The sequence below is a fragment of the Talpa occidentalis genome, unplaced genomic scaffold, assembly GCF_014898055.3.
Source record: "Talpa occidentalis isolate TD23 unplaced genomic scaffold, MPIMG_talOcc4v2.1 talOcc4.2, whole genome shotgun sequence".
Taxonomy (NCBI): Eukaryota; Metazoa; Chordata; class Mammalia; order Eulipotyphla; family Talpidae; genus Talpa; species Talpa occidentalis.
The window spans coordinates 44,519,864-44,543,481 of NW_023602073.1; the positions used below are offsets into that span (position 1 = coordinate 44,519,864).

Below are 23,618 nucleotides of genomic sequence, written 5' to 3' on the forward strand. Positions count from 1 at the left end.
TGTGGGGGGACACAATGGATCTGGTGAAGGACTCTGGGTGCTGTGGTGGAAGTGGTGGTGTGGTCACACAGATCCAAAGAGATGTGTAGTCATTCCCCTAAAGTACTGTAATGCAGTGTTACTTCAGTTAAAAAAATTAAAAATAGCCCTCAGGAAAAGCACAGGGAGTGGAAGGGAAAGTGCTTTGCAGTCTCCAGGGTGTGGTCATCAAGGGGCTGCAGAGAGAGGCTGTGGGGAGAGAAGATGGCACCTCAGACATGGGGCAGCTCCAGAGCCTCCTCTCCTCCACTCCCCCCACCCCAGCCTGGTGCCAGGGCTGCTCACAGGGCATCGTCACCCCCTCCCCCAGGGATGCTCAGCCCCAGCTCACCCTCTCAGCCTGAGTCACTCACACCCAGCCTCTCCCCTGGCTGGGCAGACTAGAAAAGTGCCACAGCCTCCCTGTGTGGCCATGGGGTTAGGACAGAGGCCCAGAGCCCTTAGGTCTCCCCAGGATCTCCCTGGGTTCCCAGCAGGAATGAATTGTGCGTAAACGTTATCCCTTATCCAGTCTCACACTCTATGTCCAAATTGTTTCCTAAATTACACACAGACAGAGATGGCTCCTGTCCATCAATAACCATACTCTATGGTTCAGGCAGGAGCACATCCCAGACATAACAGCTGCTTCCCAGGATCAGGGTGAGCCCCATAAGCGAGGCAGATGCCCTCAGTCTCTGGGATGAGACCTTGACCCCAGAGTCCCTGTCACTTGTTCCTGTTGCTGATTTCAGGGATGAAGGCTCCTCCTCCAGGGAATCAACTCTGAATGATACAGGGCAGCAAGGGGCACTAAAACTGCCCAAGGACACTGCCCCAATAGTTTACTGGTCACTGTTAGAGTTCTTCACCAGTGGCACAATTGCGACACTATTCAGTTTCAAAGAACAACAATAATGGGATTTATTTAACAAACGAGGGAAAAACAAGAGTTACCATGGCAAAAAACGAACATTTACCTCGCCTGAACCAAGGTCCAGTGTTTTATTTTTTATTTTTTTTATTTTTTGTGGGACCCTCACCGGTGCCCGGGGGAATGAACCGGCCCTGGAGAGGTTGAGGGCAGCCTCACAGCCCAGCGCTCAACCGCTGCGTCACCAGGGGAGGCCCAAAGTCCAGTAATTAAAATCCTAAACACAAAAGCTCCCAAGATGGCCTCTTCCACCACTGAGGGCCTGGAGCACGTGGCAGCCAGACTATAAGTCTTAGTCTAACACACAAAGACAACAGAAGACACAACAGGAAATGCTCCCAGAGCTTCCGAGATGCTCCAGGCAGCACCAGACAAGCAACACTCAAAGCAGCAGCTGCAGTGGACAAATGACCAGACAAATGGCCACACTCACAGTTTAGTGAGGTGCCCAGCTCTGGGCCTTTGTCTTCCCTGCCAGGCTGTAAGAGCAGCAAAACCGGAAACAGTTTCAGTAGCTCAATTACTTGCAAAGCCTCTGAGCTTTTCCTCTCTGAGGTTGGCTGCTGGAGGTTTCTCTACATCCTTCAGAAGTCCACAACAGCCTTCTGGAAGATCTGCGTGGTGGGGGCAGAAATTGCTGACCCTGGAATCACTGAAGATCCAGAAATGCTGAAATCCCAAACTCTGAACCTGGGGGCTGCTTCTGCAGTTCTTTATATTTCTTTCTTTTTAAATTTAATTAATTAATTAATTTGATTTTTTTATTAAATTTTTTTCTTACATTGTTGTAGTCCCCATAGTTCTCCCACCACATGTCACCTGTGAACCATCACCATATTCCTCCCCTTAACCCTCCTCCCTTGCTGGATGCCTCATTTCTATGGTCAGCTTGCTAGTTTTGACTTTTTTAAAATTAATTAATTCATTTATGTTTTATATCATTGTTCATTTTTAAACAATGTTTATTTGTTTGTTTGTTTCCCTCAGGTGTAGTCCCCATAGAATTTCCTCCACCTATTCACCCATGGGCCATCACCACAGTCCCCAGCGCTCCTCCTTCCCTCCCTTTAACCCCTCTCCCTCCCCACCTCTTACCCCCATACTTGATGTCTCTGGTTTATAACTATCTGTTTGTTTTTGTTTTGTTATTATTCCCCCCATGTCTTATTTGGTTCCCCTATAATCCTCCTATAAGCAAAACCATCCAATATTTTTCTTTTTCCTTCTGACTTATTTCACTGAGCATAATTCCTTTAGCTCCATCCACGTTGTTTCAAATGGCATTAGTTTATCCTTTTTGATTGCTGAGCAATATTCCATTGTGTATATGTTCCACATCTTCTTGAGCCAGTCATCTATTTTGGGGCATTTGGGTTGTTTCCATAGCTTACCTATTGTAACAAGTGCTGCAATAAACATAGGTGGGCATGTATTCTTTTGAATGAAAGTTTTTGTGTCCTTTGGGTAGATCCTTAGGAGTGGAATTGCTGGGTCCATTTTTAGTAGCTCCATTTTTAGTAGACTGAGGAACCTCCACACAGCTCTCCATAGTGGTTGGCCCAGTTTGCACTCGAACCAGCAATGAAGGAGAGTTCCTTTTTCTCCACATTCTCACCAACATTTGGTGTTGCTAGTTTTTTTGATATGTGCCCTTCTCACTGGTGTAAGGTGGTATCTCATTGTGGTTTCGATTTGCATTTCCCTGATTATAAGGAATGTTGAACATTTTTTCATATGCCCGTTGGCCATTTGTATTTTCTTTTTGGAGAAGTGTCTTTTAAGTTCTTCTGCCCATTTCTTGACTGGATTGTTTACTTTGTTTTTGTTGAGTTGTGTGGGTTCTTTGTATATCTTTGTGATCAGTCCCTCATCAGTTGTATGGTGTGCAAAGAGTTTTTCCCAATCAGTGGGGTGTCTCTTTGTTTTGGTTAATGACTCTTTTGCTGTGCAGAAGCTTTTCAGTTTGATGTAATCCACGTGTTCATCTTTTCCTTCACTTTCTTTGCTTTGGGTAATGAGTCTCCAGAAATAAAGCCACAGATATATGGACTACTCATCTTTGACAAAGGAGCAAAGGACATGCAATGGAACAAGGACAGTTTGTTCAATAAATGGTGCTGGAAAACTGGGCCAACATAAGCAAGAGAATTAATCCAGACCACTACCTCTCACCGTGACAAAAATAAATTCAAAACGGATATAAGATCTGGATATAAGACCTGAAACCATAAAATATATAGAAGAAAATATAGGTAAAACACTACAAGACATACATCTCAACTCCTTATATTTCTTATCAGTTTCCACCCCAGCCCATACTGAGGCTATCCGTACTTACCAGCGCCTCCTTCTAGGGGGCTCCACCTGTAACAGTCTTTGGCTTCAATCAGTGATTACATAAACCCTCCACCCTTAGGATTGGTAGGAAGAGGGCCAGGATCTCCTCCTGCCCCAGGGTCATGGGCTAGGGAGAGGGGAGGCTCCTGGAGGAGTAAGGACAGGAGGATGTAGGGATGGAAGGGATGGAGGCCAACAGGAGTGAAAATGGAGGAACCAGAGGGGTGGGGCAGGGAAGGGTCAGCTAAGTGGACACCTGGGTGGGAAGGATGGTCTGTGTTAGGAGAGCCCAGGTGCTGCAGGAGGCCTTTTTGCTCCAGCCAGATAGGATACTGACAAGCAGCAAAGAGAAAGGGCCTCACACCGTGGGGCTGAAGATCTGGCATCCCTTTGCTTTTTGTTCTTGGTCATAGAGAGAGAAAAATTTATCAAAAAGTATATTAGGCAATAAATTATATGTATCAGCATACTGTAAATAAATAGCACGAAAAATTGTTTGTTTAGAAATTAGTTGTTGGGCAGTTTGGCCCACTTGACAATGGGAGATGGTTTGTTGAACATGCCTGACAAGCATTACAATTCAATAATTACAGTGGGTCCTTCTTTTGCCTTCCCTTGAAGTTTCTTGGGAAAGTTTTTAAATGAAGCTATTTGAGTTAGGAGTTTCTAAATAGAAAAAGTTCTGATAGCTGAGTAGCAGCCGGTCCCCAGCTGAAGGCCATGCGAATAAGAGGAGTCTTTTCTTGCTTAGGCTTTAGCTGATAGGGATGTACTGGCGGCTATCCACTGTCTTAGGTTATTGTTTAGCTGAAACAATGAATTCTAGTGTAAGGCTTCGTTTTTTATTATCCTTGAAAGTTGCCTTCTCACTGAAAGCACGTAGTGGTCAAAAGCCCATAGAAAAAGAGATGCACTAATTGTTTCTGCTTTGTTTCTATGCACTTGATAATGTAATCTCATTGCTTGCAAAAAATGTATAAATAAAGAACCTGCTGAGCCTTTCGGCAGAAGATACTAGCACCTCACCAAGTGTCGGTGTCTACTCATTCCCTTCCCCTCAGCCCCTAAGTTTCAGTTCTTTCGTTTTCGCCGAGGCCGTCTCATCCTTTCAGGAACCCCTGACACGACATTTTGCCGGAGGCTGGTCCCCGGCACCCAGGAGTTTCTGGTTGGGGCTGGGAGAGTATCTACTTTACCTTGAGTGACAATTGCACAGGGTTTAGCTCTATACTTAGGATTAAGGATTTCTCTAATGTTAGAGCTGTGGTATAATTCAAATACACATGGAAAAGGGAAAAAGAGGGGTTAGAGAATTCCCCTCTTCCAGAGCAAACCCCCCTAATGCTGAATCAAGTTGCCCAGAGAGGGTGAGTCAAGCTGCATAGAGAGGGGGACCACAAGGCCTGCGCCACCTGGAGGGGGCAGCCTGTGCTCTCACCCCAGATTCCAGAGCCCACTCCCTGTGTTGGAAACTCACAGCCAGGTCTGAGTCCATCTCAGCTCATAGCCCTCAGCCCCCTGGACAGTCATAGGAGCTTGACCATAGGGTCCAAGGGTCACAGGACTCCATGTACTATGACTGAGTCATACCTTTACTTGGGCAGAATCAGTGGATTCTGGACATAAGTCTGGAGCCAGAGGACTTCAGTGCCTGCAATCCTGCCACCTGGCCTGGTGCCCTCCAGTGCAGATGCAGAGGCAGCGGGTGCTCTGACCCCAAGCACTTTTGGCTGCACCACCCATGCTAAAGGCTCCTGGGGGCTTTCTGCTTGGCTCCTCACTGGAGTGAGCTAGTGAGTTGCTCCCTCCCCTCCAAGCACCAAGGCACCCCCAGCCCCAACCCATACCAGAGAACTGCCTCTCTTCCTGCCCCAGCCACACTCAGCTTTAAGGGGTTCTGCTCCAGACACTTACCCATTCAGTAGCACACTTATTCCACACCTACTGCGTGCCAGGCACTGTCCAGGCAATTTGGGATATTTCAACAAAGGAAGTAAAATCCCTCCCTTTCCAGTTTACATACTGATTGAACACCTGACAATAAACAAGAAAGCAACTGCAGTGATCAGGGTCAAAGAGTAAAGAATGATTTAGAGAACCAACAAAGTAGGGGAGATGAGGAAGCCAGGTGTGATATGAAATGCTATCTTCAGGGAAGACTTTCCTGTAGATGACATTAGAGCTCAGACCTGAAGGAGGTGAATGCTGGATTTACAGCAGTGAGTCCTGTGTCATTGCAAGGAAGAGTGTTCTAGAATCACCCTGTACACAGCTCTGGCTTTGCTGGAGAAGTCCTAAAGCTGCAGCAAGAGGGGACAGGGTGGGGGAAAGATCTGGAAGCACCTCCTGCTAAGGAGCTGTGGGATCAGGGGTGTCTCCTGACCTGCTCCCAGTTGATCTGAGACTTCATGAAATCCAGACTCTGGGGGAGACGAAGGGACAGTGAGTGGAGAGGAGTAGGGAGAAGAGGGGGAGCTGAGGGGTCCACCCCAGCCATACTTCTGCTCACCCTCTCCTGCACCCAGTGTGAGGGGTCAGGGATCTGACATGGTCACAAATCCCAGAGTCCCTAGATCTGGAGCAAAGTCATCACATTGTAAAGGACACAACCAGGCCTTTTCCTGGAGTGGACAAAGCCAAACTCGAAGCCACGAGCAATGTCTTTGCACAGAAGAGTTTATTCTAGAAGGCTCAAGGGAGTCAGTGGGACCAGCACCCCAAACAACTCACTCCCTGGATGGGGGACTGCTGGGATTTATAGGAGGTGAAGGAATGTGAGGGAGGGGCAGGGCTTCACATCCCCAGGCCCAAGGAGGTGTCCACGTCTAGGTGACAGGAGTCAAGAGTTTAGGGCAAGACAAATAAAAACAATGATATGTCATCTCACATTTACTAGAAGGCAAATATCAAAAAAAACTCATAGAAACAAGTCCTGACCAAGAGCAACGGGCACCCTCATCCTTGCAGCAAGATACAAAGTGGCACTGCCAGGCCTCCCCGGTGGTGCAGAGGTTGAGTGCTGGGTTGCGAAGCTGCCTGTCAGCCTCTGCAGCGCAGGTTTGACTTCCTTCCAAAGACATGGGGGAAAAAAAAAAGAAATGGAAGAAAAAGTGCATAGCATGTGTCATGTTGAATGGAGAAGAGCACTTCACCTCTGTTGCCTTCTTTCTCAAAGTCACAGCCCCAGTGAAAAAACTCAAATTCAGCAACATTGTTTCTGAGCAGTCTCCCCAGCGTCAGTTACCAAAAAATGTAAAGTCCAAGAAACTGCCTGAACTGCAGGCGCATAAAGGAGACATGGCTGGAACTTACTGAGATCCTGGATGAGATCCTGGGACATAAAAAATAACAGTAATGAACTCTAAATACAGCATGCAGTTTGGTAAACGTGAGTCAGTGTCACTTCACTGGCTGCACAGATGCAGTGTAGCTATGTAAGATTTAACTATGTGGGAAAAGAGTGTGGAATATAAAGGAACTGTATAATACCTTTGCAAATTATCTGAAAATAGTATTTTTAATGTAACTTTAAAAAATAGTCTTCAATAAATAGGTTGTAGAAGAGAAAAAATGTCTACTTTCCAGTTTTCCCAGGTATTGCTATAAAAGACTGGAGGTAGGGGGTACTGCGGAGAAAAGCTGGAAACCTCACACCCAGGGCAGGCTCCGGAGTCCCCTCTCCTCTGAGCCCTGCTTCTCTGACTCCTCACAGAGCATCTCACCCCAGGACGCCGCCCTCCAGGACCCCCAATTCTGCCCACCTCAGCCCCCGCCCCGTCCTGGCGGCTCCACCAGAATCCGGAACAGCGCGGCAGCGCCCCCGTGTGGCCACAGGGCTGAGCACAAGAGCCCAGAGCCGCCCTTTCTCCTGCTCAGCCAGGCCCTCCCCAGGCTCCCTGGGCTCCCAGCAGCAGGACAGGCCCACTGTCAGGTTAGGAGTCCTCAAGCTTCCTTCCTAGCGAATGACTATGGACACAGGCCTCAGGGAAGAGCCAGATCTCCATGTCATAATAGTGGGTTCCCAGGTTCTGGTGAGTCCCCCAAGTATACAGTTTCCCTCAGTCTCTGGATGAACCCCCTGGACTCCAGAGTCCCTTTTATTTGTTCCTGCTTCCAGGGATGAAAGCATCTCCTCCTGGGACTCAACCCTACATTCTCTATCCCTAGGGCAAGGAAAGGAGTTCAATAATAGAATCTCAGACTCTGTTCCAGATGTTCTAGTATCCAGGTGATTTCTGTGCTCACTGAAGCGGAAGCTCCCTGGTCTCTCTGCAGTCTCCACATGGTGTCAGACAGTGAAGCAGGCTCTAGGGGGTGTCTGCTCAGATTGCTCATCACTGGGGAGTCTGGGGTTTAACCTGCTCCTTTCTTTTCCTTAGCCATCACTCTCCGGGGTGCCCTTCTGAGCTCAAGACTGCAAACATCATTCACATCCTATCACCTCCCAAGTCTATTTCTTAGCTCATATATTTCATCTCTACTCCAGACTTGTCTGTCCAACTGCCAACATCACTTTCATTTCTAATAGATCTCAGCTTCAACCTTCCTAAATTGACTACCTAGGATGCCCACACATGGTTCTTCTGGGCTCTCCCCATATCACTGCAGGTTCCACCACACCCTGCACAGTCTCAAATACTGGGTGTCATCCTTGACCCATTTCTCACAACCCAACAGTAGGAAATGCTGTAAAGTCCATCTCCAAATACACACAGATCCTATCACTTCCTATTATTTTCCTGTTCACCTCCCCTCTTCCCTCAATGAAGCCACCAACCTCTCTGTCCTGGAACCTGCAGTGATTTCCTCCATTTATCTTCCCACCTCACACCCTTCAATGCTGCACAGCAGCCAGACTGAGGGTACTAGAGAGAAGCCGCACAGGTTGGTCTCTGTTCAGAAACTCTTGTCACCCCACATCTTACTCAGAAAGTCAAACCCAAAATCCTCCAGGCCTGAATGATCTGGGTACACACAGATCTGATCTCAGTTGCCCTCTGGTCCAGCAGCCTTTATCTCAGCCACACGAATTCCTGCCTTGGGCATCTGCACTGGAAGTTGTCCTGCCTGGACTGAACTTCCCTGGACATAGCTGTGGGCAATGTGTCCATAAAGCTTTTTCTCAAAGGTCACCTAAGTGAGGCCCACACCGACCATGCTAGGGAGCAACCATCCTCCCTGTTCCCAACACTCTGGGCAGGGTTACTTAAGGGTAGTGTTAGAGGGAGAAGCTGTAAAGGAAATAGAAATCCAACAGGATATTAAAATGAAAAATTACCTAATCCTTCTCTCTACTAATACCAGTAGTATTAGTTGTTTTAAAAAGATGTGAAAAGATGGAAAGAATAATCCAGACTATAGTCCTAAAATGAGGCCAAAAACAGGATGAGTCTGGAAATCAATCTCTAACACCATGTACTCCTGTGTGCAGCAACAATCCTGGGCCTTGTGGGCATGACAGATGTCTCCTGCTGCTGTCAGAGACGGGGTACCCAGAGGACATGAGGCCTGGTCTCTAAATATGAACAGACATAAAAAAGCAAAAACCAAAATGAAATATAAACACATAAAGTATGAGGACCTAATGGTGCCCTGAGTGTGGAGTGACCTGGCCGCAAGAGCCTCCACCCACATCCTGGAGACAGGATAGGCCCAGGTGGTGTCTGAGTCCCTGTGATCACAGGCCCTGCTGGGACAAGTGCTACTGAAGGGCAAGAACAAAGGAGCAGAGAGATGACCCCTGAGGAGTGACCACGTCAAAGCCCACGATGCACTGAGCACCGACTGGACAAAGGCTCTGTCCCCCTCGGCTCCTCACAGCCTCTCTCGCCACACCTGCACAGGCTCAGCACAGCAAACCTGCAGTTCTGACTGGTCCTCAGGTCTCCGATTTATGTAATCACAAATTTTAGTAATCCCACTAATGTACCCATCAATCCCACCTGACAAGGTAAGAAAAGTAACTTCATAGCTGTAATAGTATTTTCAATTGGGAAGTAGATATTATTCCTCAGGAAAACACAAAATACAGGCAGGGATGGAGCCAACCCCACCTCTGCTGGAGCAGGACAGTCATCAGAGACAACACAGGTCAGTGTGGGGAGGGTCCTACAGGGCAGGGGCGGTCCAGTCTCCCCACCTCCTCACATTATCAATTAGAAGACAGAATCATTCATATGCCTTTTGCAACAAGAAAAACCAGTGGATGTTGAAGCCACAAAGTGAAGATAAGAAGAAATCCTGCATCACTCAGTCCCCATGGGCAGCTGACTCACGCTGTGAAGGAAAATGATCATGAACAAAGTTAGGAAGGTTTTGACATTCTCCATAGCCCACTGCATCCTCAGAATGTTCCCCTCACAGCTTCCCTATAACCTGGTCCCATCCTCTCTGCCCAGCCCCTCCCACCGCAAGCCTTCAGGGTCTTACCTTTAGGGGCTGAGAGACAATCACGGCCCTGGGCACTGTCGCTGCCTGGGGGAGAACAAAACAGAACCTGGTCAGAGCCAGGAGACATGAGACCACAGGAGGGACTGATAGGGGTGACTGCCCCATGGAATCCATCTATACTGTCCCCAGGGGCTCAGGGATCCAACCCCTGATCCAAACTTACCTGCAGCATGAGTGTAGCTTCCCCCTTGTCCTCCTGTGGGAAGAAACATCATGTGAGACCAGGGAGGAGTCAAGCCATGACATCTTAAATGAATCCCCTAATCTGGGCCACAAGGAATGTTCCAGAACTGTGCCTGAAGACCCAGGGCAGGACAAGGAAATATGAAGAATGGAGATGCAGGGAGACTGGAGCAACCACCTCCTGGAATCTGTTCTCAGCAGGGACCTTCCCCTCTGACATTTGCTGGGAATCAGGGCCCCATCACCAGAATTATCAAGGTGAACAAGTGGTGATTCATTTTCATAAGTGGTTTACAAAGAGCAAGGAGTAGCAATCAGCTCTAGACTAGGCAACACAGTGTGTGAGTGGTACTTCCCATTAACCAGGTAGGGCAAATTCTCCCTGGGAAGTGAAAGACAAGATCCCCCACTCCCTTCCCTACCTGAGTGCTTCTTCCTCCACATCAAAGCTGCAGCCACCGCAGCTCCAGTGAGCACAGCTTCAAGGAGAACCAGGCCAGCAATGATGCCCACAGTGGGGATGGAGGACTGAGGAGGGGGCACTGGAAGGGAAGGGAAGGGGAGACCCTGTCACTCAGACCTCCATTCTGAGTCAGTTAAGGTTTTCCAGAAGGGGTCCTGATTCCTCTGAGCTTTTGTAGCTCGGTGCCTACGTCCCCCTCCTTACCCAATCTCAGCAGCCCCTCATGCTGCACATAGCACATGTATCTCTGCTCCTCTCCAGAAGGCACCACCACAGCTGCCCACTTCTGGAAGGTTCCATTTCCATCAGGCCTGGTGTCCACCAGCTGCGTGTCCTGGGTCAGGTCCTCCCCATCTTGCTGCCAGGTCAGGGTAATCTCCACAGGGTAGAAGCCCAGGGCCCAGCACCTCAGGGTGACCTCATGGTCAGAGGTGCGGTGGTGGGTCACCTGTGTCTTTGGGGTATCTGAGAAGAAGGTCAGAACATTCATACTTTGGGTTTTTCCTTCATGGAGACTGAAACAGCCTCATATCACCATCCTCAGAATGGACAGGGAAATGGGTTTGGAAGAGGAAGCACAAAACCTATAAATCAGCCTGATCTGGGGCATGTGGAATAATCTGTTTCTTAGAATGGGTAAATTGGGGTACACAATCAGGATAGGAAGATGCAGGTCTCTAAGGAGGAGAACACAGACTTATGCTCCTGACCTGGGGACTCAGAAAAGCTGGAGTCAGATCTGAAAATTGTTAATTTCACCAAAAACAAGACAAAGGGAGAAACTGATGGTCCTCCAGATGGCTGCAGGTCCAAAGGATCCAATGAAGGTTGGTTTCAGGAATGGCCTCCCCTCCAGCTCAGGAGACTGGATTCCTCCTTAACTGTCCTTCAGAAAAAGCAGGGCTCTGTGGCGAGTCTCTCTCTAGTACAGAACAGGAAACCCAGGAGGTCTCCTCCCTCTCTGACCAGAAAGAGGTCTGTGTTCTGACCATTACTCCATTTCCCCTGGGGTGTCAGCCCGAGGAAGATCTGAAGGCATCGCCGATTTGCAGCAACTTACTTGAGCACTGCAGCTTCTTCCTACTCTTCTCCAGGTATCCGAACAGCCACTCCAAGCACTTCACCTCCAGGTATTTCCTGAGGCGCTCTGCTTCTCCCGCCGCCTCCCACTTGCGCCGGGTGATCTGAGCGGCCGTGTCCACCGCGGTCCAGGAGCGCAGGTCCCCGCTCAGGGCCAGGTAATCGGCGCCGTCGTAGGCGAACTGATGGTACCCGCGGAGGAGGCGCCCGTCGGGCCCCACGTCGCAGCCATGCATCCACTGGAGGGTGTGAGAGCCTGCCCCCCCCCCCGCCCCCCGCGTCAGCCTTGCCATCCTCCCGCCCGCGCCCCCTCCCAGCAGTAATAAACCTAAACTAAAACCGCTGGAACAAAGTCCTCGGCTCCTCCCGAGTCGAGGGTCGGGGGTGCCCACCAGCTTCGGGTGATGCTCGGACAAGGAGTCTGGGGTTACCCGCCGTCAGTGGGGATGGGGTCACGCCCGGGGCTCAGGCTCGCTCACCCGCCTCGCTCTGGTTGTGGTAGCGGATCGCAGCGCGCAATTTCGCTCGTAAAGTCTGTGCGTTGCTTTCACTCTCCGCGTCTCCCGCGCCCAGTGTTCCGGCCCATCCCGCCCCGCCCAGGGCGCCCGCGGCTCCGCGATCTGACCCGGGGAGTCGCTGTCGAACCGCGCGAACTGCGTGTCGTCCACGGAGCCCACGGCGATGTAGTGGGACAACCCGAGGCTGGGCCAGGACATCGCGGTGGAGAAAAACCTCAGGGAGTGGGAGCCTGGGGGCGGGAGGGAGACCCGGGCTGGGGAGACGGGGCGGGAGGGGAGGGGGCGAGGGGGCTCCCCAGAGAGTTAAGGGGCGGCAGGACCAGAGGGCCGGGAATCAGGGGGCAAGAGGAGGCGGGGGCGGGGAGGGGCAGAAAGGGTCCGGGACAGGTCTGGGTCCAGGGTGGACACAGGGGCTGGCAATGGCGGAAACGAGCGCCGCCCCTCTTGCCACCCGGGGTCCCCTCCCTCCCCCCTCCTCAGCGGCGGTTTCCCTCCTGACCGGCACTCACCCGCCCAGGCCTCTGTCAGGGCCAAGGCCCCCAAGAGCAGCAGCAGGAGGGTCAAGGGCCCCATGGCCCTCACCTACCGGGCCTGACACACTAGGACTCCACAGGGGGTGGGTGCAGGTTTATACTTGAAGTCGCTGAGATGCTGACTGGCTGCTCTGCAAACCCTCCAGGCAATGGGGAGTGAGAACTGGGGGTGAATCATGAGTCCACACCTGAGGGCCCCACTCACGTGAGAGGGAGGAGTGAAACTGCAGGGAGTTGGGGAATCCTCAACAGTAACCTTCATGCCTCTCCAGTCTCTGCTCCCCACTGTGCCCCAGGCCTTTCTCAACATGGACCCTCACCTGCCTTCTCTGCTCCCCACACCCGGCAGGGAGGGCTCACAGGGCCTGGCATCACCTCCACTTTCTCTCCCACCTTTCCCTGCAGCCAGGAGAGCAGACAGGGGTTGAGTGTCCACGATGTGCCAGGCCCCGAGCTGAGACTCACAGGCATCAGCTCCCCGTCCTCACCACGTCCCTAACCTCACCACACACAGGTGAGGAAACTGAGGCTCTGGGGGTGGGGGGGGGGTCCTTGTGCTGGCCTCACCCATGTGCTGTAGGAGGACAGGCTGGAGGCGAGGCCCACACCCCTCAGCACCTGCTGCAGCGGCTCCAGCTCCTGCCTGTGCCCAGCCCTGAACCCACCCCGCACCCAACACCCAGGGCCCTCACCCTGTCTCCTCGGGATTACTCACCTCCCTGTCACCTCCTGCTCTTCCTTGGGCTCAGGTCACCTGCACCTCCTTAGCTGGACTCTTAGTTATAAAAACACAGAGTCCAGGGACTGCTTACTCTGCAACCCCAATGTCTGGTGGATGGTACCCTAAATATATGTCATTTGAAATTAAGTAATCAATAAAGTGACATAAAAAGCAGCTCAGGAGGACTCTGGTAATGGCCCGTTAGGACTTTCACACCAACCAACATACTGCAAACAACCATGTGTTTTGTTGGGATTTGCCCTGTTTATGCACACAGGGATTTCAGATATTTCAAGGGCCGTCATGTGGAAAAGTATCCTTATTCTGTTTGAACAGAGATCAAAATTGATCATAGTCTTGGGATAAGGGGATCATACATGGGTTAAACTGGACACTCCATGCAAATGTCTGTCTCATTTTCATTGTTGGCTTCTTGTTCCCTTTTTCATCTGCACTCTGAAAACTCAATTCAACACTTTCTCCTGCTCCCAGTATTTTTCAGTTTGCACATCATTATAGCGACAACAAAAACAAAATAAATTTTACAGTAAAAAAAAAAAATCTTACCTCAAATCCCAGAAACTAATACCATAATCCAATGTCTTTTTCCATACATCATTCCAGTGTGGACCATCAGTTCTAGTGCCTGGGACCAGCCTCTGGCAAAATGTCATGTCAGGGGTTCCTGAAAGGATGAGACGGCATCAGCGAAAACGAAGGGCTAATGGGAAGGGGATGAGGTAGTGAGGAGACACTGACACTGGATGAGGTGCAAGTATCTTCTGCTGAGAGACTCAGCAGGTCTTTATTCATTTTTAGTAAGCAGAAAAAAAATGCATTATCATGTGTAAAGCAGAGACTATCAGAGCATTTTATTCCCATGGACTACTGGCTCCTACAGGTCTCAGCTAGACGGTAGCCTTCAAAGTTAATAGATAAAAAACCAAACCTAACACTAAAATTTATTATTTCAGCTAGACAATTACCTAAGACAGTGGATAGCCACCAGTGCATCCCTATCAGCTAAAGCCTAAGCATCAAAAGACTCTTCTATTCATATGGCCTTCAGCCGGAGACAAGCTGCTACTCAGCTATCAGAACTTTTTCTACCTAGAAACTTCTTAACACAGTTAACTTCATTTAAAAACTTTCCCAAGAAACTTTAAGAGAAGGCAAAAGAAGGACCTACTATAACTATTGTGTTGTAATGCTTGTCAGGCATGTTCAATAAATTGTCTCCCATTGTCAGGTGGGCCAAATTATTTAATACTAATTTCTAAACAGATAATTTTCCGTGCCATCCATCCACAGTCTGCTGACACGTACAATCCACTGCCCAATATACTCTCTAATAAATTTTTCTCTTTCTATGACCAAGAACAAAAAGCAAAGGGATGCCAGATCTTCAGCCCCACGGTGTGAGGCCCTTTCTCTTTGCTGCTTGTCAGTATTCTATCTGGCTGGGGCAACAAGGCCCCCTGTAGCATTCTAGGATCTTCCTCCTGAACACATCCTTCCTGACGAAAGAAGGGAGAGAGGTGGGGGCACTAGTCTGGGTTTATCTGAGATTTTCTCCCTGATGTACTTGGAGGGTGACCCTGGAGAGAAGGGAAAACCCCGGAAAGGAGAAACAATAATTTCATCCAAGCTAACATTACACCTTCCTCCAGGAGCCGAGGTAGACCCTGCTCCATCTCTCCCTCCCTTCCTGGACTGAAAGAGGTTCAGCTCAGTAACTGGGGTGACCTGGGCTAATCCTGCCCCTGGGTCAGGCCAGTAGGGCACACACTCCCCCCTCCCCCTGTGGGACTCCCTCCAGCTCTGGTCTAGAGAGAGAGTAGCTGCAGCCCATGGAGGAAGTGACCCCCTGGAAAGAGAGAGGCTGCCAGGCTGGAGCTCCCTGACCCCAAAGAGGATGAGCTTGGAGTGAGCATTCGAGGAGAGAGGGAGCTGGGGTGGGGCACAGCCCCCAAAGCCCAGCAGGGCCCCACCCAGCCTCCTTACATCTACCCATGGAAATAGTCCCAACCCCCTCCTGTCTCCAGATCCTCTATTGCCTCAAGTCTTGCTCCAAAACTGCTTGATGTGTAATTGTCCTCCCACTGTCTTACGTGGTGTGCCCCGTCTCTCCTGTCATTCACACACACTCATTCCTCTCACACAGGGAACCAGATCCTCAACACTGGAGTTTTTCTGACCCCGTTTCTGGTTCCCCTCAGAGCCACCCTCTCTGCAGTATCTCTACTCAGCCAGGTCTGAGCAGCCCCAGGAGTCCCTGCACCTCCTGCCTCTGACCTTGTGGGAAACCAGTCCCTCATCCTCATGACAGTGAGGAGGTCAAGGCAAAGTCCTGAGGTCAGTGATGGATGGACGAGACAATTTACTTTCTCTCTTGTTTTAAGAGTTTCATTTTATTATTGTATTTTTTGAGGCAAGATCCATTTACACACTGTGCATAACTCAGAGGGACAGGTTCACACCTCTTCAGGTGTTACCTCACTCCCACCTTCAAGGTACCCAAGTCTCCAGCCCTAGTCCTCTGGACCTTCTTACTCCTTCTACTGCCCACTCTCACCCTACTCATGTAGCCTCAGTTGTGCAGCCAGATTCCAAGGGTTTGGCTTGGTATTATCTCCCCCTTTGCATTGTTTCTTTATATCACACATATGAATATCATCTGGTATTTGTTGCTCTCCTGATTTCACTTAGTATGATTTCTTCAGGTTCCATCCATGTTGTTGTAAATTCAAGATTTCATCTTTTATCACAGCTGAGTAGTATTCCATTGTGTATATTATACCACATATTCTTTCCAGCTTCTTCTCCTCCCTGCTCAGCTCCACCCTCCCTTGGGTGGGGCAGGGAATCTGGAACCTCCCCTTCTCCAGGGGACCACCCTCTTACACACTCATCTATTGTTAAGCACATTGGTTGTTTCCATAATTTAGCTATTGTGAACATTGTTCACAGGAGCTGAAGACAGAGCTCATATATCCCTTCAAATTAGTTTTTACGTTCTTTGGATAAATACAAAGGAGTGGAAAGCTGGGTCATCTGGCAGATGTATTTGTTAATATTTTCAGGAAACTCCAAACTTTTCTCCACAGGGCTGGTAGGGCTAGACCAATTCCCACCAATGTATGAGGGTTCTTTTCCATACTCCCTTGCCAACATTTGTTGGTTTTTGTCTTTTAATATGAGCCATCTCACAGGTGTCAGGTGGTGTCTTACTGTGGTTCTGATCTGCATCCCCTGATGATGTGTGATGTGCATTTTCCATGTGCCTGTGACCATATGCATCTTCATTAAGAAGTTTCTACTTAGCTCCTCTCCCCATGTTTTGATTGGGTTAATTGTTCTGGTTGTTATGTGTGTTATTTATGTATAATATGGATGTATGATATGCAAATATTTTCTTCCAATCAGAATGATGTGTTTACATTTAATGACAGTTTCCTTCACTGAGTAAGAACTTGTTAGTTTGATATGGTTCCACTGGCCTATTTTTGCTTTTGTTTCCTTAGAGCACAGAAGATATCGAGGGCAGTGAATCTACTCTGTAGGCTACAATATGGTGTCCACACCATTGTACATTTGTCTGAAACCCACAGCGTGGACACCGCCAGGAGTGAACCATAAGGGAAACCAAGGGCCGTGAGAGATGGTGATGTGAAGGTTCATCATGTGACAGACGTGCTGTGTGAAATGTTTCACAAGTTGTCCTTCCAAAGACAACGTGCACACAAAAGAAAATTTTACATTCAAGAATATAAACACACACACACTCACCATAAACCTGCAGTGAGCCAGGTGGCCTATCCAAAACCAGATACCAGGGAAGATTTTTGGAAGTTTCTTTTAAAGACAATCATAGACAGGCCATACACTCCAGCTATTTACCTAACTTATTTGAAAACTTGTATTAGGGAAAAAAAAACCTGTATGGAAGTAAATGTTTACAGCAAAACACCCACTAAGTGTGAGTTGCCCATGGTGACCTCCTTCCTGCTGCAGAGGGCCTTGCTGCCCCAGCCAGATAGGAAACTGACAAGCAGCAAAGAGAAAGGGGCCTCACACCGTGGGGCTAAAGATCTGGCATCCCTTTGCTTTTTGTTCTTAGACATAGAGAGAGAAAAATTTATCAGAAAGTATATTAGGCAATAAATTATATGTATCAGCATACTGTCAGTAAATGGCAAGAAGAATTGTCTGTTTAGAAATTAGTTGTTGGCAGTTTGGCCCACTTGACAATGGGAGGCAGTTTGTTGTGCATGCCTGACAAGCAATCCAGCACAACAGTTGTAGTGGGTCTTTCTTTTGCCTTCTTTTGAAGATCCTTGGGAAAGTTTTTAAATGAAGCTATTTGAGTTAGGAGTTTCTAAATAGAAAAAGTTCTGATAACTGAGTAGCAGCCGGTCCCCAGCTGAAGGCCATGCGAATAAGAGGAGTCCTTTCTCGCTTAGGCTTTGGCTGATAGGGATGTACTGGCGGCTATCTACTGTCTTAGGTTATTGTTTAGCTGAAACAATGAGTTTTAGTGTAAGGCTTCGTTTTTTATTATCCTTGAAGGTTGCCTTCTTACTGAGAGCACGTAGTGGCCAAAAGCCCACGGAAAAAGAAATGCACTGATTGTTTCTGCTTTGTTTCTATGCACATGATAATGTCATCTCACTGCTTGCTAAAAATGTATAAATAAAGAACCTGCTGAGCCTCTTGGCAGAAGATACTAACACCTTACCAAGTGTCAGTGTCTCCTCATTCCCTTCCCCTCAGCCCTTAAGTTTCAGTCCTTTTGTTTTCGCCGAGGCCGTCTCATCCTTTCAGGAACCCCTGACATGACATTTTGCTGGAGGCTGGTCCCTGGCACCTTCCAAAGACAACAACATTAACTACTAAATAAATGGGAAAGAATTGCATATTTGTACACTTGATGCATTGAACAGCTGGCCACCTCTATGGTCTCTTCCCCCAAACCCACTGGCCCGGGCAAAGACCTTAAACTGAGACATCTCTCCCAAGCAGCTCCTCACAGTGTCCTCAAAAGCAGGAAAGTCTGAGAAACTGTGAGCCAGAAACATGTTAAGGACACCAGGTAGGGACTTCATGTGGTGTCTAGGATGGGATATTGGAGCATAAAAAGGATAATAGGGAACATTAAAGACACCCAAAGTGTGGAGTTCATTGAAACGACATCAATATTGTTTCCTTAACTTCACAAATCACTTAGTAGTCATGTGAGATGTTAACAGTTTGGAAATGATATGGGTTATATAGCAACTCTACTACCTTTGCAACTTTCCTGTAAATTTAGCAGCATTTTTAAAACGCTGTTAACGAAGTTATATGTTATAGAAGGAAAAAGTGATCTACTTTCCAGTTTTCCCAGATTTTGCTATGAAGGGACTGGAGAGAGGGGTCCTGGGGAAAAGCTGGAAACCTCACACCCAGGGCAGGCTCCAGAGTCTCTACTCCTCTGAGCCCTGCTTCTCTCACTCCTCACAGAGCCTATCACCCCATGACGCCACCCTCCAGCACCCCCAACTCTGCCCATCTCAGACCCCGCCCCGTCCTGGCGGCTTCCCCAGAATCCAGAACAGCGCGGCAGCACCCCCGTGTGGCCACAGGGCTGAGCACAGGAGCCCAGAGCTGCCCTTTCTCCTTCTCAGCCAGGCCCTCCCCAGGCTCCCTGGGCTCCCAGAGGCAGGACAAGGTCTACTGTCACGTTAGGGGTCCTCAAACTTCCTCCCTAACGAGTGACTATGGACACAGGCCTCAGGGAGGAGCCCGGTCTCCATGTCATAACAGCAGGTTCCCAGGCTCATGCCACATGCCACACACACCTCCACCCATATTGACATCAGTGCCCCCTCTGCTTCTTTCCCAAGCGCTGCTCTCTCCTGCCCCCGCCCCAAGAAAACAGCCCTAAAAGGAGACCCCAGGCTAAATGAGTGTAAAATCATCTCTACCACCAGATACTCCTGTGTTGAGGGGCCACCTGTGTCTTGTGGGGACAATGACAGATGCCTCCAGTTGCTGTTAGAGAGAGGACATGAGAGGACATGAGTCTTGATTTCAAATATATACACAAAGAGTATGAGGACCAAGGCCCTAACTGTGCCCTGAGTCTGGAGTGACCTGGTCGGCCGCATGAGACTCCACCCACATCCTGGAGACAGGATAGGCCCAGGTGGTGTCTGAGTCCCTGTGATTACAGGCCCTGCTGGGATAGGCACTACTGAAGGACAAGAACAAAGGAGCAGAGAGATGACCCCTGAGGAGTGATCACGTCAAAGCCCACGATGCACTAAGCACCGACTGGACACAGGCCCTGTCCCCCTCGGCTCCTCACAGCCTCTCCTGCCCCCACCTGCACAAGCTCAGCACAGCAAACCTGCAGTTCTGGCTGGTCCTCATGCTTCTGATTTATGTAATCACAAATTTTAGTAACCCCACTACTGAACACGTCAATCCCACAAGGTAAGAAAAATAACTTCAAAGCTGTAATAGTATTTTCAATTGGGAAGTGGACATTATTCCTCAGGAAAACACAAAGTACAGGCACATGGGAGTCAGCCCTGCCTCTGGAGCACGAAAACCATCAGAGACAAAACACAGATCAGTGTGGGGAGGGTCGTGGTGGGCATGAGCAGCCCAGTCTCCCCACCTCTTCACATTATCAGTTAAAAGACAGAATCATTCACAGGCCTTTTGCAACAAGAAAACCAATGGATGCTGAAGGTGAAGATGTGAAGAAATCCTGCATCACTTGCTCCCCACTGCTGTCTCACACTGTGAGGGAAAATGATCATGAACAATGTTAGGGAAGTGTCAACATTCTCAATAGTCCACTGCATCCTCAGAATGTCCCCCTCACAGCTTCCCCATAACCTGGTCCCATCCTCTCTGTCCCAGCCCCTTCTACCACAGGTCCCAGGGTCTTACCATTAGGGGCTATCAGAGAATCATCATAATCCAGGGAACTATCACTGCCTGGGGGAGAACAAAACAGAACCTGGTCATGGCCATGAGAAATGAGACCACAGGAGGAACCAATGGGGGTGACTTCCCCATGGGTTGCATCTACACTGTCCCCAGGGGATCAGGGATAAACCCCTGATCCACACTTACCTGCAGCCAGATTGTAGCTTCTTCCTTTTCCACCTGTGGAAGAAGAAGAAACATCCTGTAAGAAACATCCTGTAAGACCACAAAGGAGTTGGGCAAGCAAGTCTTAAATGAATCCCCTAATCTGGGCCACAAGGAATGTTCCAGAAATGTGACTGAAGACCCTGGGAAGGGCCAGGAAATATGAGGAAAGGAGATGAGGGGAGACTGAGCAACTACCTCCTGAAGTCTGTCCTCAGCAGGGACTTTCCCCTCTGACATTTGCTGGGAGTCAGGATCCCATCACCAGAATTATCACTGCAGGTGAACAAGTGGTGATTCATTTTCATAAGTGGTTTACAAAGAGTGAGGAGTAGCAATCAGCTCCAGACTGGGCAACACAGTGTGTGGATGTTACTTCCATTTACCAGGCAGGGCAAGTTCTCCCTGGGACATGAAAGCCCCCAGTGGACAAGATCCCCCAACTCCCTTCCCTACCTGAGTGCTTCTTCCTCCACATCACAGCTGCAGCCACCGCAGCTCCAGTGAGCACAGCTCCAAGGAGAACCAGGCCAGCAATGATGCCCACGGTGGGGATGGAGGACTGAGGTGGGGGCACTGGAAGGGAAGGGAAGGTGAGACCCTGTCACCCAGGCCTCCATCCTAAGCCAACTGAGGTTCTCCAGAAGGGCTCCTGATTCCTTTGTGCCCACGCGCCCTCCTTACCCCATCTCAGGACTCTGGGCTCCAGCAGCCCTTCATGCTGCACATGGCACGTGTATCTCTGCTCCTCTCCAGAAGGTACCTCCACAGCCACCCACTTCTGGAAGTTTCCATCTCCCCCCGGCCTGGTCTCCACCAGCTCTGAGTCCTGGGTCAGGTCCTCCCCATCTCGCTGCCAGGTCAGGGTGATGTCCGCAGGGTAGAAGCCCAGGGCCCAGCACCTCAGGGTGACCTCATGCTCAGAGGTGGGGTGATGGGTTACCTGTGTCTTTGGGGCATCTGAGGAGAAGGGTCAGAACACTCACACTTTGGATTTTTCCTTCATGGAGACTGAAGTAGCCTCACTGACCATCCTCATAATGGACAGTGAAATTCATTTGGAAGAGGAAGCACAAAACCTATGAACCAGCCTGACCTGTGGAGTCTGGAATAATCTTTTTCTTAGAATAGGTAAATCAGGGCAAGAGCTCAGGATAGGATTGCAGGTCTCCAAGGACGAGAGCACAGACTTATACTCCTGATCTGGGGACTCAGAAAAGCTGGAGTCAGATCTGAAAATGTTAATTTTACCGAAAATAAGGCAAAGTGAGAAACTGATGGGGCAACAAGTGGAGAACAAGTGGTGATTCATTTTCCCAAGACGGCTGCCAGGTCAAAAGGATCCAGTGAAGGGTGATTTCAGGGATGGTCCATCCTCTCCAGCTCAGGAGAGGCTGGATTCCTTAACTGTCCTTCAGTAGGGCCCTGTGGCGAGTCTCTCTCTAGTACAGAACAGGAAACCCTGGAGGTCTCCTCCCTCTCTGACCAGAGAGAGGTCTGTGTTCTGAACATTACTCCATTTCCCCTGGGGTGTCAGCCTGAGGGAGATCTGAGACCATGGAGGCCATGTGTGGCCCCTCCTACCTATGCGCTGCAGCGTCTCACTCCCATTCTCCAGGTATCTGCACAGCCACTCCACGCACTCCCCCTCCAGGTAGTTCCTCAGCTGATCTGCTGCTCCGTCCACCTCCCACTTGCGCCGGGTGATCTGAGCGGCCGTGTCCACCGCGGTCCAGGAGCGCAGGTCCCAGTTCAGGGCCAGGTAATCGGCGCCATCGTAGGCGAACTGATGGTACCCGCGGAGGAGGCGCCCGTCGGGCCCCATGTCGCAGCCATGCAACCACTGGATGGTGTGGGAGCCTGTCCCCGCCCGCATCACCCACCGTCACCCAGCGGTCACCCCGCCCGTGCCCCCCGCCGGGAATAAACTCAAACTGAAACTAAAACTGACGGAACAAAGTCCCCTGGGCTCATCTCGGGGTCGAGGGTTGGGGGAAGGGGGGGACACCAGCTTCGGGTGTTGCTCGGAGGTGGAGTCTGGGGTTACCCGCAGTCAGTGGGGATGAGGGTCATGCCCCGGCCCGCCCCGCTCACCGGCCGCGCTCTGGTTGTAGTAGCCGCGCAGGATGCGCAGGTTCTCTCCGAACGTCTGCGCGTTGGCCTTCGCTGTCCGCGTCTCCCCCTCCCAGTACTCCTGCCCCTCCTGCTCCGCCCAGGGCGCCCGTGGCTCCATCCTCGGATCCGGAGAGTCGCGGTCGAACCGAGCGAACTGCGTGTCGTCCACGTAGCCCACCTCCATGTACCGGGGCTCCCCGAGGCCGGGCCGGGACATCGTGGTGTAAAAATACCTCAGGGAGTGGGAGCCTGGGGGCGGGAGGGAGACCCGGGCTGGGGAGACGGGGCGGGGGGGGGGGGGGGGGGGGGGGGAAGGGCGAGGGGGCTCCCGAGATTGTTAAGGGGTGGCGGGACGAGAAGGGCCCAGACTCCAGACTCCAGGGGCAAGAGGAGGCGGAGGCTGGGAAGGACATAAAGGGGTCAGGACAGGTCGGGGTTGAGCGGGAACAGGGAACACCGGGGCGGCAATGGCAGAAACGAGCCTTTACCGGGTCCAGCGCCCGCCGCTGCAGCCACCGGGGGTTCCCCTCCCTCCCGCCTCCTCAGCAGCGGGTTCCCTCTCATCCCGCACTCACCTGCCCAGGTCTCCCTCGGGGCCAGGGCCCCCAAGAGCAGCAGCAGGAGGGGCGAGAATCCCATGATCCTCACCTACTGGGTCTGAGAGGCCCGGAGTCCAGGCGGTGGGTGCAGACTGTGTAACGGGAGTCACTGAGATGCTGATTGGCTGCTCTGCAAACCCTCCAGGCAATGGGGAGTGAGAACTGGAGGTGAGTCTTGAGTCCAGGCTTGAGGGCCCCACTCAGGTGAGAGGGAGGAGTGAAACTGCAGGGAGTTGGGGAATCCTCAACAGTAACCTTCATGCCAGGGACACCGCCCTGGGGCCCAGGACCTGAGAGTCACACCCCTGACCTGGGACTTTGCCCTGCACCCTCCCCTCGGCACCCAGAACTTTGTCCTGGCCCTGGGACTGCCTCACCCATTCTCAAACATTTTCCTTTTAGACTTACAAGTTCCCAGGGACCCCCAGTCTAATTTTATGCAGATAAAACTGTCAATCTTTATCATACAAGGAATAAAATTATTTAAACATGTTTTTATTTCATTTAGATTATTAATAATC

At 50.4% G+C, this 23,618-nt stretch overlaps 2 protein-coding genes across 3 annotated transcripts; both read right to left on the reverse strand.

The window, feature by feature from the left end:
- Positions 1-5,142: 5,142 nt before the first annotated feature.
- LOC119252158 (class I histocompatibility antigen, Gogo-B*0103 alpha chain-like) lies at positions 5,143-13,842 on the reverse strand. Its single transcript, XM_054698595.1, is given in 10 exon segments — positions 5,143-9,565; positions 9,719-9,763; positions 9,903-9,935; positions 10,345-10,464; positions 10,590-10,850; positions 11,446-11,721; positions 11,945-12,019; positions 12,022-12,213; positions 12,493-13,359; positions 13,805-13,842. Coding segments are annotated over 9 exon segments (1,071 nt in total). The 5' UTR covers positions 12,557-13,359; positions 13,805-13,842; the 3' UTR covers positions 5,143-9,560.
- Positions 13,843-15,322: 1,480 nt separating this feature from the next.
- Positions 15,323-23,361, reverse strand: LOC119252159 (class I histocompatibility antigen, Gogo-B*0103 alpha chain-like). Of its 2 annotated transcripts, XM_037519373.2 has the most exons (8): positions 23,074-23,354; positions 22,478-22,747; positions 21,968-22,243; positions 21,068-21,343; positions 20,840-20,959; positions 20,366-20,398; positions 20,180-20,227; positions 15,323-20,026 (listed from the first exon to the last, which is right to left on the reverse strand). In XM_037519373.2, exons 1-8 carry the CDS (start codon positions 23,135-23,137, stop codon positions 20,022-20,024), a joined length of 1,092 nt encoding a protein of 363 aa, XP_037375270.1. In that variant the 5' UTR covers positions 23,138-23,354; the 3' UTR covers positions 15,323-20,021. The 2 variants fall into 2 exon arrangements, with proteins under 2 accessions (XP_037375270.1, XP_054554569.1); XM_054698594.1 differs by lacking the exons at positions 15,323-20,026; positions 20,180-20,227; positions 20,366-20,398 and adding an exon at positions 20,602-20,659 and having other exon boundaries at positions 23,074-23,361.
- Positions 23,362-23,618: the final 257 nt, after the last annotated feature.